Raw genomic sequence first — 24284 nt, 5'->3', positions numbered from 1 at the left:
GTGGTAGCCTCCGATAAGATCTGACTGATGGTGCAGTCAAAATTTCAAACGCGCTTTACGAGCGAACGGGGTATCGGCAGTAGGTACCACACAAAAAAGCGCTGAAATCCCTTCGATCTCATACGAGGACTTTGATAATTTTTTATCTTTTCAAAGAGAGAATATGATTAATTTCGTTTTTTTCGAATAGCTTCGGAATAGATTGGAATTTCCGAATTTTTAAAACATCATTTAACTACAAATTTTACTCGAATACGCAACTTTTTTCTAATTTAATCGACCGCGTATCTTTTATGATTTACGATTTCCCCATGCTGTTTAATCTTATCTTGAGCACACTGTATATGAATGTAAAATATATGAAAAATATTAAAACTCGTTCATAAAAACTTTCTTCAGTATACGTGGAATATAAAGCTTATTGTAACGAAAATTTTCATCCCTGACTACTTCAAATCGTATATCAAATTTTCCCCATAAATTGTGTGATTATCACTTAATTACGTACATGGAAATGTTGTTTATTTCAAAACCACCCATATCAAAACATAATCAGCAAAATCGCACCTGTTATGGGTAGATTAAGAAGTCGAAAGCAACTACTTTAAATGAGCTGTAAAAACGGGAAGTTTGACCAATAAGAGTTTAAAGCAACTCGCAGCTACATTCTTGATAACGAAAAAGACTAGTATAGAGTAATCACGAAATCCAAAATTAAAAAACTTGCGGTGCGAGTTAAGTTATCATCCCTAATACAGGTACCTTGAGGGCAATTAAGGGTTCATTAAGGTTGAAAGTCGTCGTATCAATAATGCCTAGATTTTTGCCGATTTTTACGTGCATATATAACAACCTAGGTTTCTAGTCACTATCGAAATGCCTGCGCCTCTCGTGTGAATGCTTTGTTGTTGTGCGCCTGTACCTTGGTTTTTTTGGGGTACAACTAACATCTCTGGCATTTTAAACAAGCGCATAATATATTTATGGATTGAATGTTGGCACTTATCGTTATCAAGACACTTTGATTTTTCTGCAAAATACTCTATTGGTTGTTTACAGCTAAATGGCGCAAATCCCGTATTGATCCACAATAATTAAATCCGCAAGTAATCTTTCCATTGCACGTGTAACAAAAATTAATCGGCATCATTTCCCCTTGAATAAATTAAAAATGTACCTTTTATATTTATGGGGATTAATTTTGATTTTCGTTTACGCGAGCTTAATTTTATTCGTACACTTACCTAAATATTGAGTTTCTTCGGGCCTAATTTGGCCTTTATTTAAATTTTTGTAAGGCCCATCAGTTTTATACTTAATCGTGTAGTACTGAATTAAATTCGATCGTTCTAACGGCGGCTGCCATGTGATCAGGAATCCATTACTGATCTCGGTAACGGTTAGATTTCGAGGGGGGCCGGGTTTTGGACCTAAAAGAAAATTAGATTGGATTATCCTTTCTCTCGAGCAGGGAGCGCATGCAAGGATAAGTAAACCAAAGTACCTTTGGGTTTTAGAATCGGTGGTATAAAAACGTCGCCTGACGAGTCAGTGGGGAAAATAATAATACTATAATCTAATATATCTGAAATAATAAATAAAATAAGTAGTTTTCATGCGCCGTCATTCCTAATTAACGTTTCGACTGCATGAGTTTTGCAGTAATCATTTTTAAAAGTTTCGAGGAAAATGCCCCAAACAACGTTAAAGATGAGAAAACTTTGGACGTTTATTATATCAACTGCAAGAAAACTTTGCTCATTTATTAACGACTTTGTACACAATTAGTGAGGGAAATGTGATTGAAACGACCTTGACATACACTAATTAATCAAAACTATGCAGATTGAAACGTATCGAAAATATAAATATAACGTTCTGCATGCAAACCATGACCTAAAAAGTAGGTACAAGCGATATAACTTAAAGCAATCGATTCACGGTAGAAAACACGCAATATTCTTATATTTAACTATGCAAATGTTCAACAAAACCCCTTAATGTAAACGTCTTACCCGAGTCGTCGGAAGGGGAGAAAAATGGAGTCGGATTTACTTGAACTTTATGAATTACTCCGACGTCTATTCTCCACGAAAGCATTAAAATAGTAATTTTTCGGGTTGTCGTTACATTAAAAAAAATTACTTACCTAATGTTCTTACTGTAATAATGTTACTCATCATTCCCTCGCCGAGGGCGTTTTTTCCCACAACTTGAAACTCGTAAGTCGCACCCGGCGCTAAACGATTGATTGTTACTTGTGTACTTCCTGAAGGAGTAACGGGAATAGTCGACCATTCTGATACACCGGCTTCTCGGTACCATATCGTGTAATCTTGTTTGTAATCCGGTCCACCGCTATATCCCGGTAACCAGCTTAGGGTTACGGCAAATTCGGAGGCATTCGCCGTTAAATTGCAAGGGGCGTGAGGCTGCGTTCCCTCGACTACTAATTGCGTGGCAGTTACTATAGTAGCAACCTCATTAGAAGCAACGCATTGATAAAAGCCAAAATCCGATCTTTTTAAACCTTCTATTGTGATATTTCCTCCGGTAATTTTAACACGATTTTTGTCTAGAGACGAGCCGTCGCGACGCTGCCACTGGACCGTTGGCCTTTGTGTGCCTTCCGCCTCTTGAGCGTCACAATGCATTTCGACCGTTTCGCCTACTTTACGCTGATACATGGGTTCGAGTTCCACTGTAAAAACTGGAGGTTTCCTAACTAAAACTTCCATCGGTCCGGAAGAGCCTTGTGTTCCCTGAGCGTTGTAGGGCGTACAAGTGTAGCGCCCTTGATGATTTTGGTTAACTCTAGTAAACAGTAATGAACCGTTATTCATAATAACGATGTCTTTCGTCTGATAAGGTTCTAACAGACGCTTATCCTTGGTCCACGTAACATACTGAAGGGGAGGATTGGCCTTTATATAACATTGTACTACTCCGCCTAAGCGAAAGGGTAAGTACTGTACAGTCGGCGTAAATGTCACTTTCGCAGGATCTGCAAATAATTTATGTCCTTATAGAAGCACTTAAACCTCTCGAGTTATATTAAGTGTTGCGGCATTTGGTATTCGAATGGGTTTCTCGTAGTTCGATAAAACAATTACTAAGAATTTCAAACTTTCAGAAGCTGCATATTTAATCGACACCGCTATAACTCTTTTTAATTACCATCCAAAATAGAGTAATAAAAGAGGACAAGATATAACATTTTATAAACCGGCGGCAAACGATTTTATAATCGTGGAGAAATTAGGGAAGGCGCATTCATTATTTATCTTTTGCACGGTTCGTTTGCAAAATTGTAATATTCGCAACTAATTTATTTCGGAATTAGGTTATACTATATACAGTGTAATAACCCCCTTAAATTGAAGTACTTTTGAAACTCGAATAATTTCTATCCTATTTAAGTGTATTAGGATTGTGTGCGGTTTTAATCCTTTTAATTACTGCGATATTCAGATATGGTGATTCATTTCTGGATGGAGAGAAAGACATTAATTATTCGCAAAAGAGAAAAAAACAGATTATAGTCAAAATAATCATCAAATCAAATAATATACGGAAATATTTAATTATATATATTGTTTCTGTTATATTTTCTCTTTTTAGTTAATAAACGTTCCGTAATGGAATAGTCGAGTATTGACAATGTTCACCTAATAGTGGCAAATAACCTTTGATCAAACATCCTGAAAGTTATTACGTTTGTCTACCGTCACATTATTTTCCGTATGATCGATTCGAAATGTGTAGATACCACCAATATTGTTCATTTATAATAATTCTTCCAAAATTCTATTTTATATCCTAAATCAATGGAGACATTAGTCAGTGGAATCAACAAAGAATCACTAGCGCCTTTATTTGCCGTACACGTACACTAGGTTTTATTATTGGGAGAGGGCAGTTTTAATAGATTCCCCTCCGCGCGTAAACAATAAATGCTGTGTGTTTTGTTAAACAAATGACATTAGGCCTACACACAAAATGAAAACCTTAAGAAATAAATGTATTCACTACTTACGTTTATATACCAAAGAACAAAGCTAATAAGCATACAGAAAACAAGAAACGTAAATTATAATGATCGAACACTCCTATGAATGTAATTCCTAATAAAAGTCCTTACAACATGTAAAGCATATCATACGCAAGTGTTCAGCGTAAGACTAGTCTACTATATTTTTAGTAGTTGCTCTTAATACAGGGCGGAAATCTTGCCTGGAACACTCATTATATCTTCAAAACTATAGATTTTGCAAAGAACTTTTTATGGTATCCACAATTATAAGTTTGTTATCAATCTACGTACTTTAAATTTTGTGGTCAGTGCCGTACGGTACGGTAGAGGGAGGGCATATTTTTTTAATGGCAACTAGTTTTCATTACATATTATTAAAAAGTGCAACCCTTATGGATATAGCAGCATGTGTGCAGCTTAGTAATATATAATAAGAAACAAGGGTTGCTATTAAAAGATATACAAATTGAATCAAATTTCGTGTTAAGCACAGGAACTCGCTTATTAGCATAGACAGTTGGTAAAATGGACAGAAATCATCCCCGACATAAAATCTAAAAACATCATTTCTTCTGTTCTAAAGTTTTTCTAAAAGTTTTCTAAATATGGCGAAAAATAACATAAATGCAGTTTTTGATTTTTGCCTTTAAAATCGTTATTTGGGGAGGTATTTATAAAGCTAAAGAGACTTTCTTTACGGAATTTTTTCTGTTCTTTTGGTATTCATATCGGAGTCATTTTGTAGTTGTGGGTCATCTAGTAGAGAAAAAAACCTGATTTCAAAAATGTATAATATGTTCAAATAAAAAACTAAGTTCAAATTTAAAAGAAAAACATTTCGAGTGACATTTTATTAAGTGTCATTAATAGCAATAACAATCGAATTTATTTAATAAAAAACCTGGATTTAACTAGGTATAATAAGTGTTGAAATAGACCTCCCTGATTTTCTAGACACATTACCCATCTTCTCAATATTTGTTCTGAAGCAGGTGTAATGTGACTTTTGAGTACGTGATGCGCGATTCTTGTACAAAAATTGTACTAATGATCACTTTGCGTGTATTTATTGCACAAAAATTGTACTTGTGAGTATACTTGATGCTTGATTCATTAACAAAAATGGAACGTATTCGTTTTTGATGTCTGTTTTTACGAAAATGGTACTTTTGATTACTTCATGAGCGATTCTTGTACAAAAGTTGTACTAACGAGCACTTTGCGTGCATTTATTGAACAGAAATTGTACTTATGAGTACGTGATGCTTGATTCTTTCACAAAAATGGAACGTGTCCGTTCTTCATGCCTGTGTTTTTACGGAAATGGTACTTTTGAGTACTTGATGCCTGATTCTTGCGCAAAAGTTGTACTAATGAGCACTTTGCGTGCATTTATTGCACAGAAATTGTACTTATGAATACTCGATGCCTGGTTCTTTCACAAAAATGGAACGTATCCGTTCTTCATGTTTTTGTTTTTACGGAAATGGTACTTCTGAGCAGTGGTCGAATTGGGGGAGGGGTATGCGGGGGTATGGCAAACCACCAGTTTTTATAAATAATTAAAACGTACCCCCACATATATCGTGTGAAACAAAAACGTACCCCGAAGTATATGAAGATTGTTGACCAAACATAAAATTAAATTTCAGAATTTTTTCCCAGAAAAGGATTCTATCCAGCCGCAAAGTATCAAACAGATTATGTTTTGTAGCTGTAAATTAAAGGTTTCTAGGTATGTACTACGTGCTTGGTTCCTATGCAAAGATGATTGCGCCTCTTAGTATATAAATACAGCAATTTTCTGCTTCTTAATACTTGTCGGTCTCGTATTTAAAATCGTCCCTGTCAGCATCTTTTGCATATTGTTTGTATTAGTAAAATGACTCCTCTCCCACGTACTATAAACTGCGCTTTTGTGTACCTACATAGTAATAATAAGTTATTTAGTCTGCTCAAGTGACCTGAAAATTATATTAGCAAATTACGGCGTACATATTTCTTGTAATTTGTAACGAATTGAAAGTTGCTGTTGGATTTACTGTGATAGTTCGACGAGTACACAAATTTATTTAACAGTTAAATCTTAAATGTCAATTTCAAAATAAATAGATTTTTATGTTTTTGTTCGACAATGTTTGCCCCCCCCCCCCCCCCTTCGTTCGACAACGGGATTTGGTCCGGATCAGATGTATCTCTGCTTTTTTAAATTTCAATTTAATTAGCAGTTTAATAATAATTGCGAAATTCTTCGCAAGTTCCATTTCTAGCAGTAGATTCTTCGCTTTTGTTTGTTATATGTTGGCGAAGCCTATTGTAAAAAATTATGCATGAATAATGCCAATCTTTTTCCGAATACGCCAAGTTTTTAATGATAAGTGCAATATCCTCATTGCCTAAGCTAACCCTTCCGAACATCCAATGGTTGTTCGAATGAAGTTTGCACAATTAATAATTTAGAGAACCCTTGCTTTTGCGATGAGAACATCTTACTTTACATTTGTGCCATAAACCTACTAAACAGCTACAAACGAGGCTACAAAACTTTTTTGCGTGAAGTAGCAATTGTGCGAAGAAGGTTTAAATTTTAAACACTATTGTCCTGGGTTGTACCTGGCATTGTAGCATTTTTGTAATATAGATTAAATGTTTCACTCTCTCAACTCGAATTAGAATCAGAAAGGTAAGGTGTACGATGAAAAACTCACAAATTGTGAAAGATTAACGATTAATTTTCTTCTACTGGTTGCGAAAACGAAAAACCACAAGCTAATGAGTAAATTCGCTAATGAACCGCTAGACTAGCCACGGTGGAGTCTTACAGGTTGTTCTAGTTGATGCGGCTAGGGACTACAACTACCCGTTGATAGTTTAACCGCGTGTGTAAAAAGATCATTCACGAAAAAGAGAATATTCTATAATCGATCAATTTTATTTTATTGACAAATTTCTATTAATTTCAAATCTGTTCTATACATACTTGATTACTAAAATGCATCTTTCTTCATACTCCCACCAAAATTACTAAGAGGTAATTTTTAAAAACATTACATGATTGATCTGGCGGTTTTCCTCGAAAACGTCTATACTTCACGCAATTGCGAACCACATGTTGTATTGCTTTTCTACCTTTCAAGATCCAAACCTTCTCTCTTAAGTGGGACACGATGTATTGAGCTCCTGCATGACACTTATCCTCATGAATAAGCGCATCAACAACAGGATGTCTTGAAGGAAGCAGAATACACTTCGTAGGAAAATACCATGGAATCTCATCCTTCATCACCGCATTAAACGCCGTAACCATCCTCTTCCTCTCTTGTTGAACTTCATCTTCATTTTCGACATATTTATTGATGGGCCATTGTTCAACATCTTTAAGCCAAGCTGGTCCCTCCCACCACTTTGACTCCAATAATGAACGAGCATCACACCCACGAGAAGGCAAATCCGCAGGATTCAAGGACCCAGGAACATGTCGCCATTCCTCTGGTTCAGTGTTTGAAAGGATCTTTTTCACCCTATTTCCTACGAAGGTTCCCCAGTTATCGTTACGTTTTATCCAAGACAATGCCGTAGTAGAATCTGTCCAGAAGTAACGATTAACATCATCCAACTTTAATGAATTTTCTACAGTCTGACACAGTCGACTACCAATTTCGCAAGATATCAATTCCAACCTATTGATGGTTATATCCTTTAAAGGAGCAACTCTGGATTTGGCCATCAATAGCTGTACCACTCCTATACCGTTGACTTCACTTCGAAGAAAAACTGTGGCAGCATATCCACTTTTACTTGCGTCACAAAATGTATGAAGAGTTCAACTTTGTTTGTTGCCTCTGCAAGCCCAACGAGGAATTTCTAATAAATTGAGTAACGCAATATCATGTTTCCATTTAAGGAATTTTCTCGACACTTCGGATGACACAGATTCATCCCAACCAAGTTTTGAATTCCAGGTTTCCTGAAGTAGTAACTTTGGTACTAACGTCACAGGAGCTAATATTCCAAGCGGATCAAATATTTTAGCTACTTCAGCCAAAATAATTCGTTTAGTGGTAGCTTTTTCAACTCCTTTAACGTTTACAAAACATGACAAGGTGTCAGACTTTCGATTCCACTTCATTCCCAATACATTAGTAACTACTAGCTGTTCGAGAAAATCATCAACGTTACTTTCCCACATTCGAAGACAAAATTTCGCTTCTGCCATTATACGCGTTGACTCGTTCTTGAATTTCATGTATTCTTCGACGTTATCAAAACATGCAACTACATTATCAACATATAACGTTGTTAATATAGCTTATCCGCTGTTGACCTAAGATGCTGATCAACTCTTCGCAAATGGTATTCAATAACTGCAGATAAAAGGAATGGACTACAGTTAACACCAAAAACGACACGCTTATGTCGATAAATTTTCATATCTGAACATGTAGAATCCTCCCACCAGAGAAACCGTAGGAAGTTTCGATCATCTTCCTTAACTCCAATCATCAAAAATGCTTTTTCAATATCAGCTGTTGCAGCGACTGACTTTTCTCTAAAGCGTAAGAGGAGGTCAGGAATAAGTTCGAGCAGATTGGGCCCCTTAGCTAAACATTGATTAAGACTTGACGCGCCACCTGCACTACAACATGATGCGTCAAATACCGGTCGCACCTTTGTAGTGCTACTGTCTGGTTTGTACACAGGTCGGTGTGGTAAATAATGACAACTTACACATTCACCTTTTACTTCTTCTATTACATCAAGGTTTAACCATTGTTTAAATACCTGTTCGTAGTCCATGTACTTTCCGTCTGCTTTCAACTTTTGTGTCGCATTTTCTAACCTTCTCTGAGCGTCACTATCCCTTGATACGGTCTGCCGAAAATGTTCCCGCACTTGGTCATCGACTTCGGCCTTTGTTAGCTTTTCACAAGGATCGTCAATACCAATTTTTTCTAAATCCCACAAATTTGTAATTGTGGATGACGAATTGAGCATTGACGTAACTATCATACTAGTAGAAGACCATTCACTACAAGTTTTTACTTTTCCCAAAACAGTCCACCCTAATAGTGTCTCAATTGCAGTTAACCCGCTTTCTAATTGATGCAACTTTCCAGTCAGCAACTTCCCATAAATATCACCTCCAATCAGAACTTCGATTTTATGACTTCCGCTACCGACGTCGTTCACTACAATACCACGTTCATGTAGCTCTTGTGTCCAATTGGCTTTTAATAGTTTAGGAATCCCACCACAAATGTTGTCTTCATCGTAGACGTCAAAATGACATTTGAATTTGGAAGACAAACTTTCCAAGTAAAGTTTATACTTTTTGTGCGTTTTAGAAACTATAGATGCACCTCCAAACAAATTATGGGAAAACGTTGATTCTGCAATTTTACGGTACCCTAATTCTAACGCCAAACTTTTCAGAATATAGGAGAATTGCGCTCCAGGGTCGATAAATGCACGCACTTCCTTAGATGTATTTTTTCCAAGTACTTTCACACGAAGTGTTTGTAGAATTACATCCCCACTGCATACACGACTCGCCATACTCGTAGACAAATTTTCTGAATCCTTATCACCTTCATTGCACTTTCTACTTTCTGATGTTGTATCCCTCTTCTGGAGAACAGGACATAAAATTACATAATGTCTCTTACTACATACGATACACTTCACTCGATATTTACAAGATTTTGATCTATGACCAAATCGTAGGCAAGTAAAACAACGTTTTGTCTCTTTAAGCTTCTGTTTTCTGTCTTCTAGTGACCACCCTTGTGCGATGAAACAATCTTGAGTATCGTGACTCTTTTCACAAAATCCACAAGAGCTTTTAACATTTCCAGAGTGTAGTTCCATTGCCGTAGGAATTTTCTCAACTTTTTTCTGGATTACATTTTTTACTTTATTCGAAGGATTTGAAGCCAAACCAAAACCTTCTTGAGCCAAGGAAATTCGTTGTTCACCTTCAACTTCCATACGTAAGAACTGCATCAATTTATTCAACTTATTTGTGGTTTTGTCAGCATCCTTCCCTTCCACTCCGCACTTCTTTGCCATGCTTGTAATATATTAGCGGGCAGACAGGACTCCACCATCGGATACAACATTGAGTCATATTTGTCTGAAGTTACTTTTAACGACTCCAATGCACGCAAATGACTTTCCAACTGGTCATAAAGTTTTGACAAATCATCCTGTTTTTCAGTTTGACTGACATTGTGAATAATTAATTTTAGCATTTCACGCACATAAACTTCAACCAAGAATTCTTCTCTCCCAAACCTCTCTTTCAACGCTTTTACGGCTTTGGGATAATTCTCTGCAGTCTGCGGATAACTACACACCAATTCATGGGCACGGGACCCATCTACCATCAATTGTACCAAAAATTGAAACTTGTCACTGTCATGTATGGTAATGTCTTCGTCTATCTTTTTAAACTGACTCCAAAATCCTAACGACTCTTTGACTTCTCCGTTAAACTTTTTGTAGTTAAATTTTGGCAATTTAAAATTTCTTTGATTACCCAATACTGGCAAGTTCTCATTTTCAGTTATGGATTTGCAATTTTCATCTCTCAGCACTTCAAACACTCGCCTTGCTGTTTGAAACATTTTCTTATATTGAGCAATATCATCAAATTCTTCATTTTGTTGATCATCGTCCACGTTGTCGTCAAGCATTTGGTTTTTGATCGTATCGTCCAATGTTTGCAATTCCCGATGAGTATCCTCCAACATTAATACATTCACACGCATCTGATCCAAATCCGGAATAGTATTTTGGCTTTCAACGTTTATGTCATCACACAACTTCTTCAACTGCCGCCTGACAGGACGACGCGCTCTCTCTAATCGATCCATAGGTTTTCAAGTTTTCGAATTATCCAACAACTCACAGATCACGTCGGGGTCACCAAAAATGTTCTAGTTGATGCGGCTAGGGACTACAACTACCCGTTGATAGTTTAACCGCGTGTGTAAAAAGATCATTCACGAAAAAGAGAATATTCTATAATCGATCAATTTTATTTTATTGACAATTCAACTCATGTATAAAAAATCGCATAAGCCGCAGTGAAATTGTCACTTTGACAGCGGCAAAAGTTACCTGCAACTTTTCCAGCGACAAATGCACTAGTGGTTTTTTCACTTATTCATTTTCGAACCAATTATCGCATTATCCTTTCCCATATGACTAGTTTGACGTCTGTCAATAATTGATTAATTTGGTGAATTTCTTGTTCGTTAAATTGTCCTGCCGAATTACACTCGAGGTTTGTATTTAAACCGAGTAAATTTGGGTTGTTGCAATTCAAATCTGTTTCCTTTTAGCAATTGAACTCGAAAAACTGTCAACCTAAAAATGCTCCACCTGCGGTGTCGCATTTTTATTAGTTGACAGTTTTTCTCGTCTAATTACTAGGCAACAGATTTTTATTACCTAAACAACCCAAATTTACTCGGTAAAATACAAACCTCTTGTGCAATTATAAGTGACAAATTTCTATTAATTTCAAATCTGTTCTATACATACTTGATTACTAAAATGCATCTTTCTTCACAGGTTATATTATAAACTTCTGCGGCTAATTAAAATGTGACATCTCGAAACCATTTATTTGCCGAAACCAATGAGGTCTGGGTTTTCAGCGTAAAGTTTATTCTAAACGATGCAGGAAAAATTTATTTGTAATTTCATTGCGGACTTAAAATGTTGGTTATTAAACAACACGAAGGAAATTAGAATGACATTTTAAGTTTAGACTTATGGTACCGATTAAAATCAAGTTTGACCAAATTAGGTCGTCGAATAGATCGTTAAAATTAGAGGTTCGCTGCGTTACCTTCACAACCCTTAATTTTTATACATTACCTACGCTTTGAAAGTGACCTCCGATTTCATGGGTCGAACATGCGAGCTATTACGGTAAATCGACCTTTTGTAGAGAAACTGACTGTTGTTGTACATAGATCAAATTTCAGAAAGCGTGCAGGAACAATCGCAAACAGATGAAACGTTGCAGTGTGCAAATAGTGCGTACACTAAACAACGCTTTGTTGTAGACTGTTACAATTTGCACATTTCATTTGGGGCTAAACCGAATGTCCGAATGAAATGCTTAGTTAATTGTAAACTGTACAGTATACATATCAATCCATTACTGAATCTTTCTTTGATGTCAAACGACTACTTTTCAAATTTACGTTTTGCATGTATATAGCATACTATAGGCGATAATTTTAACTTTGTGTACATTGCAGTATGTTAAGCAAGTGCCATTATCTATAAATACTGTTTGGTTTAATGCATCAAAATTATTTTTTATTGAAATTTATTATCGTGACTTATTAATATCTCTGTTTGTACTGGAAAGTTTAGTTCTACCATAGTTGATTTATTAGCTAATTCCGCCACATAGTTTTCACTAGTGCAAAAATGTTAATTTACACCTATAGTTCTGCAACTGCATTGACCCTTATCGTGTAGTTAGCTAACCTTCGTTTGAGTGTATTTCCTTCAAACTAGTGCACCGTATCGATTCGTCTATTATTACAACAAACCCATAAAATTCAGTGCTCGTACTTTTATTGATTATATTCCTATTTACTGAATTATTTTGTTCACTAATCTATTTTCCCAAAGACCCTTATAATTGCATTGTCTTGATACAATTGCCGTTGTTCCTTAAAATTTGTCTACTAATACTGTAGCTAGGTATAGGCATATAATACATAGATATTAATTAAGTGCAGTCAGATTCTATAAGGTAATACTAATCTGTCAATACATTACATAACAACATGGTACTATATTTTCCACACACGGATTAATACGAGAATTCCCGAATTGGGCTCTTTTGAATTTTGATGTAACTTGTCATTATGCTGCTTTTTAATCCCATATGCCTTGGTGAAAATTTACAGATCAATTGCAACATTATTAATTTTATTATCTGTCAGTTTGTGTCGTCGCGCTTTGTATACTGTATTATGTTGAAATGAATAAAATCGAATACAGGGCTGTTATAAAATTCGAAAAACCTCCAAAAATTGTTCGTGAAGAAATGTTGCCTGTATACCGGGCATTAGTCATTAGTCTCTATTGCACACTGTTTTTAATTTTTAACGAGTGATTGCTTTCTGTGATTGTATTGCTCGCCGTAGAGGCGTAGACGTCCAAGGCTGTTACAGTACGTCGCTGCAGTAATTGTCGTGCCAGGGTCCAAAAACTCCACTAGTCTCCGCACTCCTGTGCACTCCCAAAACACAGTAGTCATAACCTTTCTGTCCGGAAGCTGTTTGGGGACCCATCGTGCACAAAATTTGTGGTAGCCGAGTCGTTCGGCTACAATGTGATAAAAAAGTGCCGATCGAGAAATTTCGGGAAATTCAGCAGGCAGTTCAGAAATTGTGAACCGGCGTCGCTCTCGAACTACAGACCCCTTTCGTCATGGATATTACTTCGCCCTTCTCGAAATATCCCACGCCACTGTACTTTAAATTTTTCTCTATTTTTCCACCATTTCCCATACGTTTTCCCTTTCTACTCTGTCAAACGCTTCCCCTAGATCCATAAAAAATGCTTTACCTTTCCGCCTTTTTTCCCAAACCCTTTTCCACCATTCTGTGTAATACATATATTATACAGTCGATCGTTCCCCTTCCTTTTGTAAAGCCCATTTGTGTTTTCTCTCCCCTTTCATTTATTTCTCTTGCGAATTATGCATTCAGCAGCATTGCGTAGATTCTATACGCCTTATTCAGATTACCCTATAATTTTTCATACAGTCCTTGTCTCCTCTTTTGTAAATCGGACTATTACTCCTTACTTCTATTTTTCCGGTAGTCCTACTCCTTTCCATATCTTGTTTATTAGTTTCCTCAGCTTCTTATTGATAACTATCAATGCAAAAATTCATGCTTCATTTCTTATTTCGACCCTCCCTACGGCCTTCCTTTTCTCTCTCTAATTGTTGCTCCATTTCTTCTCTTGATATCTCCTCCTCTTCCCTCATCCTTTAACGCACACTCTTTCTCCTGTAGTACCTTCATAAAATGCTGCTTCCGGTTATCTATTTGTATTTCTCTCCCACTAAATGTGTTTTTCAATTTTTCACCGTTTGTCATCTTCCAAAAGTTCTTCTCTGTTTTCATTTCCCTGATTCCTTCTGTTTCTCCATCTTTTTTTCCTTACCTATTCTTTTGTACCTTCCTCTTCCTTTACCTGTTTCCATGTTATTACTTTTTTAATACTCTCCTGCATCCGTAACCGTCCTTATGTTTTTCATTTTCTTGCTCTTTTTGTCTTCCCCTTTATAGCCTTCTACCCTTACCTTTAAATCTTATAGTGCTTACAAAATTTTTCCTTTTAATGTAATCAATAATCTACCCCCTTTTGTTACCATGTATGCATATCCCTCCATGTTTCCGTTTAATATGCTCCAACTTCTCTATTCTGTTAATTCCAGTAACAACTGCCCATCTTTGTTGCATTCTTTATTTCTTGACTTTCTATCTTGTATTCCTCTTTCCATCTCCACCCAATTTCTTTTATTCCGTGTGGCATTTAAATATCTCCCCCTTTCATCTATCATATTTTCTAATTTATTTTTTAACTCTTTCATTCCTTCTCTGTTATATATCGTTATCACTCCACCCGCCCCCGTTCCCCTCCACTTCCACTCGTCTTTCCTGTATATCTTCTTCCGCTTTGGTTTAATACCCCCATTCCCATTCCATTATATCTTTTTTTACCCATGTTAAAATGCGTCTTCATTCGGTAACCTACTCCTTATTTTCTCCCAGTTCTTTTCTTCCATCAAGATTCCCCAACTCCACCAATCATATCCTCTTACAAACTCCCAGAATTGTATGTCTCTACTTGCTAACCCCGCCACATTCAAGAACAACGTGTTCATGTTACTCATCTCCTTTTTCGTTTCCTTTGCTCCTTTATTTTGTTGTTCGTGCCTGTCTCTCACCCCCTCCCTCCTCTTTTTTACTGTTAAAATTTCCTAGCAAACCCCGCCTTTCCCTCTCCCGTTTTCTTCCTCTCTACTCTCACGAATTCTATTCTTTGTTACTCCAACTGTACCTCTTCCACTACTAATCTCCTATATCCCCACCTTTCTTGCTCTTGCCTCTTTCTCCTTCCGGAATATTTCTAATTTCTCGCAGTACCCTTCCTTCTTCATAAGTCAGTTCGTCATCTACTTTCCTCATCTTTTTCCATGGCAGTTCCGCGACATTACTTTGTTTCCCCCTACTTCAATTGTTCTCTCCTCTTTTACTTTCGCTTCAGTTGTAGTTTTTCTTTTAGCCATTCCTCCATTCTCTTTCTCCTTTTCCATCTCTACTCCCTTAATCGTTATGTTGTTCTTTATTTTCCCTCACTTTCTTCTTCGAGTTTGTTTATCCATTCTATTATATATATAGTTTTTCTTTTTGCGTACCCATTGCTCTTCTCTTCTCTTCATTTCCTCCCTTAATTCTCTCATTTCCTCCGTCATCTTTCTTTCATTTTTTCAATTTGCCCATTTGTCTCCTTAGCTGCCCTTTTTAGTTCCGCCTAACATCCTCCATCCATGTTTCCCATACTTTTCCCATGCTTTCCTTTTCTCATCTCCTCAGTTCACTCTCTTTCTCCGGAATTTTTTCAATTGGAATTAAATTTCTAGATATGCAGGGTGCCCCAAATTGGAGACTTTGGACGAAGCGGGGTACTTCCACATTGACCCCCATTTACAAATTTGAAGAGAAATTAAATGGCGAAAGCTACATCTTGATCTGCCAAGCCGTTTTCAAACCACGAGGGGTTTTTAAAAAATTCTACGTTTTTTAAGGGGGTCCATAATTTCCTTTTATTAAAAAGATTTTTTAATTAAATTTGAAATAAAAACCATCAATTTTTAGTAAAGATTGCATAAGAGCGGAGTTCAGCCGTGACATGAATACGACATGAATGATTACGCTTTTGATTTTGTGCAGGACTTTTTTTTGGTAAAACAAAATGTGGGGCCAGCAATTTTATATATTTCTTACAAGTAGGTATATCAATATTTACTATTCGATTAATTAATAATAGACAATGAAATTTGTATTTTCCAATAAAATATTAACCGTCTTCACAATGGGTTATTCTATTACAGATGAGTTCATTAATCCATTATCGATGCTATAGGTCACTTGCACTATGAATCAGACAAAATAATTTGTGATTTGATTGATCGATTATCATCGACTATCACAGTACATTATTTGGTATTTGCGTTCATCATTAATCCATCATTTCACAATTTATGTTAATTACCTAATTATCAAACTTCGAAATTTTAATCGCCATCCATACTGTGGAATATTTGTGTTGTGTCCTAGTTGCAAAAGGCAACTTTGATATATGGTGAGGTAGTAGTGCAAAATAGCCCCAATATCTCAAGAAATGAGGGTTACAATTACAGGTACTTACAAATTAATATATAAGAAGAAGGAAGGCAGAAATACGTTATAACAGTGGAGTATTTTCCATGCCGTAGTTTTCATCAGATGGTTATTTGTCACCAATTTCGTTGCAGAAGCATTTAAACTCATTCTATGTTGTGCTGATGCGTCTGCAAGTTTTACGAATTTTTCGATTGGTAATAACGATTAACTTGTACTTCTCTCTACGTGTTTTCTTTGTTCACGGTTCGTTTTTTTATCACACATATAACTAATAAAAAACTGAATATAAAATTTTGAAGAACATAACCACTGCAATTGCAAAGTACTTAACATTCTGAAGAGTCAGTTGATTTAAACCACGGAATCTTGGAAACGTTTTTATCTTCCAACTTTTGTTCTGAATGAAAGTACCAGAAACTTGAATAAATCTATCCGTCTAATCTCCGCCAGACAGAGGAAAGCATTAGAAGCAATCGGTGAGTATAAAGAACAATGGGATTTAGTATACAGGTCATAAAACACAACACCACAAAGTAATACAAAATGGGAAGCAACATGGATATATGCATACGATGCGGTCACAATCGAGACTAATCGTCAATTTTGCCTGTGCCAAACTGTGTACTCACTGTAAATAAAGGATTTTAATAATACTTGGGAATTATTGTTATTGGCTTCCAAAGTAAATAACAATGAGAGGTAGCTCAATTTACTTAAAGTAAAGCTGGGTACGGAATACCTTTCTTTTAGTTTGCGTTTAATCAAAAGTTTGCGGATTCCGTAAAAGTTTTGCAGGATTGAATTACTAAACGAGGCATGGGAAGGATCAGTTTCGCCTGTAGAAAAATAGTGGAGAGCCGAGACAGACAAGCACCAATTGGCAATGTTTAATTACTTGCAAGAATAAATTCGAAAACGAGTTGTTACTGGGGTAGTCCTGTGCAGCGGCACTGGTATTTTCAATTAGCTAATTTATTTCATACGCTTCAAGTAAAGGAAATCGTCAAGTATAATTGATCATTAATTTTCTTTAACCGCCCTTCGGTAGTGATAAAAAATATACGTTTACATTATATTTGCTATTTACGCTTGGTTGAATACTCTTTGACTGAAGTGAAAATCAAAGAAACTCCACGGGTATTGTTTAATCGAAAGTTTGTATCTGCAGTAGAATACATGTCAAGAAATGTTTCGCATTCTCCGCTTTTGAAATTCATTAATCACTTCCCTCTTGAGGTTAGAGTTTAAGGGATATCTGAGTACATATTATTCATGTTGGGATATACTCGTATATTCAATTTAGGCAAGTGAAATGCGGTGACATTCAGAAACTAGTATACCATTTCAAAAACGATTCCATTTAAATGAATAAGTAATTGCACTTTACAGAAAATTGTCAAGCCCGAACTCTATGACGATTATATTTCGCATTCGCGTTTCCACGTTATAAATGCAAAATGCAGTCTAGGACTTTTATGAATAGTACATAAAAGGCAGTTATGGTCTCGCTTTTCACGGTTTACATGTAAAACGAAATTTAATTTTCCCGTATTAAGTTTAGTAACATTTTTATAGTTATACCTGCTCCGTTTCGCCGTACGAGGTGGTATACAGAAATTAACATTAATGTAAGCTTACGAAGTTTCGTAATTGTAATTAGAGTTCTCAGCAGGAGGGAGGGGGGTTGGCATGGTATTGATGGAAATGCGGGGGTGGAATCGAAGAGGAAATGTTGAGACCCTACACCTTACATTTTTAAACTGTCTCAATAGTCTGATTACTTTTTTTAAAAGTCAACCTCATTTCTGTATTATTATTATGATTTATCGTAGAACTTTGATTATAGTAGAGTATTTTACATTACAACAAAGACTTGTTCGACTAATATTTAATATTAAGCCCCTAACTTCACATAAAAACACTTTTATTGCCATCAAAATGCTTACATTTCCAAGCATTTATATTTATAAGTCAAGCATGTTTGTCCATAAAAATCGTAAATACTTTACCCAATTGAATGCTAATCATGACTATAAGACAAAAAACTCTAATATCCTCACTATTCCCGTTCACCGTACGACCAAATTCGAAAAAGGACCATTGTACAATTGTATAAAAATATATAATTCCCTTCCATCTACTATTCAAAATTTGAAAAGCGACATGGCATTTAAAACGGCACTAAAAAGCTTTTTTTTCACTACTAGCGTCTGATGACATGATTATTAACCTTTTTTCCACTTGTAAGGTAGGCTTTCTCGGCATTTGTTCAAAGTGGTTAATAATGTGGACATTATTAACTAGTAGTCAATAATGAGAACTGTCACGCTGTCACTTTTAGAAAACACAACCCGAAATTTCGCTCAATAAACGTTTAGACAAGTTCTCTAAAATGAATAATTGCCACCATCGTCATTTCCAGAGAAATTACATACCTAAAATTATCACATTTTGAAAAAATTCGAACGAAATTACTCTTTGAAAATATCTCAATGACAGAACAAAATACGGCCTGTTTGACTTGTACTTCTATGTACTTGATTGACATGTTAAATTAATAAACAAAAAATTCTGTCCAACCGTTCACTTTCTTATCAATATAATATGTTAATTTAGAGGACTTCAAGTGCTAGTAGTGAAAAAAATAGTATATATACCACGGTAGAGAAGTCTATTATTGCCTTCGCACCTTACACCCCTCGGCGCAAGCGCCTCGAGATGTAATCTTGGTGCTCAGGCAATAATACTGTACTTCTCTACCTTGATATATAATGTACTATTAGTGCACAATTGTTTTTATAAAACGAGCGATTTGTATACACTGTGATTTATATTGACCAACTGTGATACGAAAAATTTTTAATGTGTTTTTTAATGTGTTTTTAATGTGTTTTGTTAATGTTAGTGACTATGTCTATGTCAATGTATATTGATCACAGGCAATAAACATATTATCATTATAAAAATCGAATAAAATACAGTGTCATATTTAGAATTTTCAAGTTGGAGGCCGTGTTTTGAGACACCCTGTATAAATAATACTACCAAATTTGAAAAATAGTGCTTTTTTATGAAACCTATTTTTGTAAAACTGAGTTACAAGGAGTTCAAAACTCAAAATATAGTGAAAACATTAGGTTTTTGCAACTATTACTAAATAATGAACAACATAAAAATTTACCTTTAGTGTAATTTTTGCCGTGTGAAAGATTGACTTACAGGGTGGTTCAAATTCGTGGATCAACATTGGGATCTCCGTAACGGTGAAAGATACAGTGTAGGTTAAATGGGGGACAATTTTGTGACTAAAAAAAGCATTTGAAATTTTTGAAAAATCTTTGAAAACACCTAACTGAAATATCATCGAACACTATTTTTCTTTGTTTATCCTCTATCTCATTCCGTAAAAATCAATGCGGTGTCTATAAGAATGGACAAAGTATATCTGGTAGGTTCCGTACATCTAGCGCATGTTATGGAAATTCAGATTCTCTAAAAAAAGCTATGGAAAATGAAAACGAAATTTTACATTTTCAGTTTTTGGGTGATATCTCAGTTATTTTGAAAGATGTTTCAAAAATGTCCAGTGCGCTTTGTTAGTCACAAAAAGGGACAGCTTACCCTACACTGTATCACTCTCCGTTGCGGAGATCTCAATGGTGGGTCACGAATTTGAACCAACCTGTACATAACGATACGTATTTTAATTAAATAAACGACTGTAATGTGGCTCAAGTAAGATGGCGAATTTTAAAATTGTCATATACGTACCAATGTTAAATTTCGAAAAATCAATATCCCCCGTAAATAGGAAAGAGACGTTTAACCTCAAATCAATTTTCATGCATTCATGTTAAACGTACGATTATACCCATGAGATTACTACTGTCCAAACTAGTCGCTAAGCTTAGATGTTCAAAAATTAAACTGAAGCATGGAGAAGCTGTTGAGTTTTATTAAATGTTCTTCAATTGTATCTCTGTGTCTCTCGAGATGAATTTTTGCACACAGAATTGTTTGGGCTATGCTATGGCCACTGCTTTAATTGGTCTTGCATCATGGCAGCAGTTCGTCCAAGATCATCCGGTCTATTTCCCCACATTGGATGATTGGATTCTCTATGCAATAGAAGGAATTATATCACTTGAAAATGAGCTTAGCATCTACTAATACCTAAAGTTCAGGTATTCCTGTTTAATTATACCATATCCATATCAATTTGGATTAAAATGGCCACATTGCTAGTTGTAAAAATGAAATTGTACCCATGTATCTCAATCTCTACAGCGTACTATCCTGGATCATTCAAAAAGTGGATTGCCCTACTTGTAAAAAATGAAATTTGGTAAAAAAATGTGTTTTAGTCGAAATGGGCCCATATCGAAATTATTTTCTTAGATTATCGATCTCACAAGTAATCTAACCCAAAATAGACTAGAGCCTGCACCACTACACACTACATCAGAAAGCTTTTCGTGAAAATTTGAAATCTCTAGCTATTGTAAATGCTCTCAGTCGGACAGCCAGCCAGCCATAACGAATATAATGAAAAAAAAATGCGTTAAAAATCTTTTGTTGTTTTGTTCACGGGGCTGTGCTACACCATATATGAAAGAAATCTCAACGAAAAAGGTTAATCCGGAAGACTACTAGTAGTAGTGGTACTGACGGACAGACAGCAAAAGTGCGGACTAGTGTTCATTTTTCTCTTGGAAAATGCGCTAAAAACGTAGATGAGATAGTACTCGATATGAATTTAAAATTTAAACATCGAGTTACCGTAGCATAACCTTAATTGAACAACAAATCAAATCGTCCTATACAGGTTGAAACACTGACAGCAGGGGCGGACTGGGTAACTGCGGGCCAGGTGGAATTGCATAGGTTACGGGCCATTAAAGTATTAGTGTAGTAATGATGGTGGCCGCGGGGGGGGGGGGGGGTAGCTCTGAGGTGCATCATTGTATTTCAGCACTTTCATGCTACGACAAAAAATGATAAATTGATTGTAAAACACTTCAATTAAAACAGAATTTTTTACCAACCTAATATCAACCCCAATTAAAGAAACGTGTTAATAATTTATTAATAGTGCAAGAAACTAAATACAGCACATATTTATAAATTTCCAACGGGCCATTATGATCTACAGGCCAGGTGGCAATCGCCACCCGCCCCCCCCCCCCGGGCCAGTGCGCCCCTGGTTATACACTGCCTTTTTTTGAGCCCCGAAAAAAAATTGTCTCAGATCGACCCGGAAAAAAAATTTTCTTATAGAATGTGGCCTGTAGAATCCATAATTTCAAACAGTTCCAAGATTGGGCTACTAGTTCAAAAATTACAGCCCTTTGAATTTTTTTTCGAAATTGGTTTCTAGTCTATAACTTTTGATTGAGAAGTCTGATCGAAAAAGTACGAATTGTTTTGGATTCTACGCACCAAAATTAATAAGAAAAAGTGTTTTCCCGAGAAATTTTGGTGCAGTCGATTTTTGGTAAAAAAGGAAGGTTATACACTGCCTTTTTTTGAGCTCCGAAAAAAAAATTGTGTCAGATCGACCCGGAAAAAAACAACCTAACATCAACCCCAATTAGAGAAACGCGTTAATAATTTATTAATAGTGCAAGAAACTAAATACAGCACATACTTATAAATTTCCCACGGGCCATTATGATCTACAGGCCAGGTGGCAATCGCCACCCGCCCCCCCGTGCCAGTCCGCCCCTGCTGACAGGTAAGGAGCGCGAAAATTATAGAAGTCGCGGATGTGCATTTCAGGATTTTTCTGTACAAGTAGCATAATAAAAACTTAACGAAGATTTATCACTTTATTAATTAAGAACATGTCGTAATGCCACTACAGAAACTGTTAATGTTTAAGGACCTTTTTTCAGAGTAAAAGATGCAATGGTCGAAATACTTCTCTTTTTGTCATATTTTAAGAACATTTACTCAGGCGAAACCTGGACATAGAATATAATTGATGTTAGTAATTAATAAAGAAAGTCAAACGTCTTTCAAATAAGCAACACGTCCACTACTACTAATAAACTAAGTTTTTGCGTTGCGCCCGTCACCGCAGTGATTAATCATACCATTAAACTTAATCACGACAGTGTATGTTTTAATGAAAATTACTGTTTAGGTGCGAGACGTTAGGACTAATTAAATAAACTTCGCGTAAACTCATTGGCCATGTTAACGATGGTACCGTCACAAACTAAGAAGCTGTAAAGCTTTAAGAGAGTTTTTATGCGGCTTGTTTAAGGTGGCCTTTGAAATATGAACTCCTACCTTTATCTAAAGTGTCTGGAATATTTACATGTTTCTCTAAAAAATAATGGCATTGAAGGCATGTATGCATTTTTTAAATCGTCCTCTCATGATTTTTGCTAGAAAGTTGTGGCAACAAAACGAGAATAAACGTCAATCATAAATTTTGAAATGTCCATTTTACCTTTTCATAACATAAGCCTTAATATGCATTTCTTTAGTGTATATTTATGCGAATTCATTCCATTATTTTAACTCTTAATTATTTTATCATATGTTGTAGTTGGGTCTTTTCTACATAGTTCACATTTCTCGTGTTTATAATCGGAAAAAAGATCTTTGGTCCACCGATTATGATCATTTCGCTTCCGAAACAGACTCCAAAAAAGGATTTCTATTTGCCCTTATTAATGAACTGGTTTAGCAAATTTCCCTTCGTTGTGTCATGAAGCCTGGGCGTTGACTGTTTATTTAAAAGAGGCAAATTATTCTGCTAGATTTTGCTCGGTTTTGGTTTTCACTGTGATCTATACCAAATCATACAATTCATACAGATCTACATATACCAACGGTTCAGGAAGTAATCCAGGAGAGAGCTAGAAACCCACACAAACCCCTTATTGGAACAGTTACTGCAACCAAGGATCAATAAAAGACTTAAATCTCAAATTTCTTTTGACAAAAACAATTTATAAAACTTAGTATTAAGTTACATAGGTTGTATCGATGGATGTTAATCTTATCATGCTATTTATCTGCTAGTACATCTAGCGGTCGTTAATCCTTTAGCTAATAGAATACATATATTGTTCTGATTGCTAAATAAATAGATAGATAAAAAACTGTGATCTGCGGTGTTTCTTTGACTAAATAAAAAATAAAACCGCAAGTTCACAAAATATTTTTCAAAATGGCTTTTGACAGAAGCTTAACGTTGTTTATTTGTTGTTGAAGTTCATGATATTTGTACGTAATTTCGTTTGTCATTCAACCGTTTTAAATTGACCACAATCTATCCCCCACATTGAAGATAACGCGGTACCTATGATTTACTGCATTTGCAGTTTTTGCGCGAATTGTTTCCATTACCGTATTCCCCCTTTAAAATTAAAGATTGATTCCCGTTTCGCTTTAATTTGAGTTTTAAAATTGAGCCCATCCACCGACATATAATGGCAAACATTGCGCTTTTCCTGACATAATTACACAGTATGGTTGTATGTCAACACAGTTTTGGGTTTTCATATACGTAGGGATATGTGAAAATAGAGGGAGTTAAACTGAACTATTTCAGCAATTTAGGTGTAAGAATTCTTGTGTATAGCTATAGGGGTTGGAGTTGATGCACCTATCTTAGGAATATCTGATAGCACTGTCGAGTGACAATTTCACTCACGCTTCGAAATTTGTGAGAAAACTTCCCCGGAGGTCTCGTATACGTTTCGACTAGCAAGTTTTTACTGTCGCAAGTTGCTTGCGCGATAAATGTCGCAAGTTGACTAGCAGTGGTTTTTATAGCTGGA

At 35.8% G+C, this 24284-nt stretch overlaps 1 protein-coding gene across 13 annotated transcripts in view; it reads right to left on the bottom strand.

The window, feature by feature from the left end:
- The window catches only part of LOC116169969 (protein turtle), a 124481-nt gene that overhangs the window by 6483 nt on the left and 93714 nt on the right, over nucleotides 1-24284 (bottom strand). For 10 of the 13 annotated variants that reach the window (XM_031486185.1, XM_031486191.1, XM_031486190.1 and 7 more), the window contains exons 7-10: nucleotides 2150-3004; nucleotides 2016-2081; nucleotides 1505-1585; nucleotides 1245-1430 (exon numbers count right to left, since the gene is read on the bottom strand). In XM_031486185.1, the coding sequence (XP_031342045.1) occupies nucleotides 1245-1430; nucleotides 1505-1585; nucleotides 2016-2081; nucleotides 2150-3004 (1188 nt within the window). The remainder of the gene's footprint in view (nucleotides 1-1244; nucleotides 1431-1504; nucleotides 1586-2015; nucleotides 2082-2149; nucleotides 3005-24284) is intronic. The other 3 variants (XM_031486193.1, XM_031486192.1, XM_031486194.1) reach the window with 3 other exon arrangements.

Source organism: Photinus pyralis, unplaced genomic scaffold (assembly GCF_008802855.1).
Source record: "Photinus pyralis isolate 1611_PpyrPB1 unplaced genomic scaffold, Ppyr1.3 Ppyr1.4_LG4, whole genome shotgun sequence".
NCBI lineage: Eukaryota > Metazoa > Arthropoda > Insecta > Coleoptera > Lampyridae > Photinus > Photinus pyralis.
This window is presented reverse-complemented; position numbering and strand designations above follow the sequence as displayed.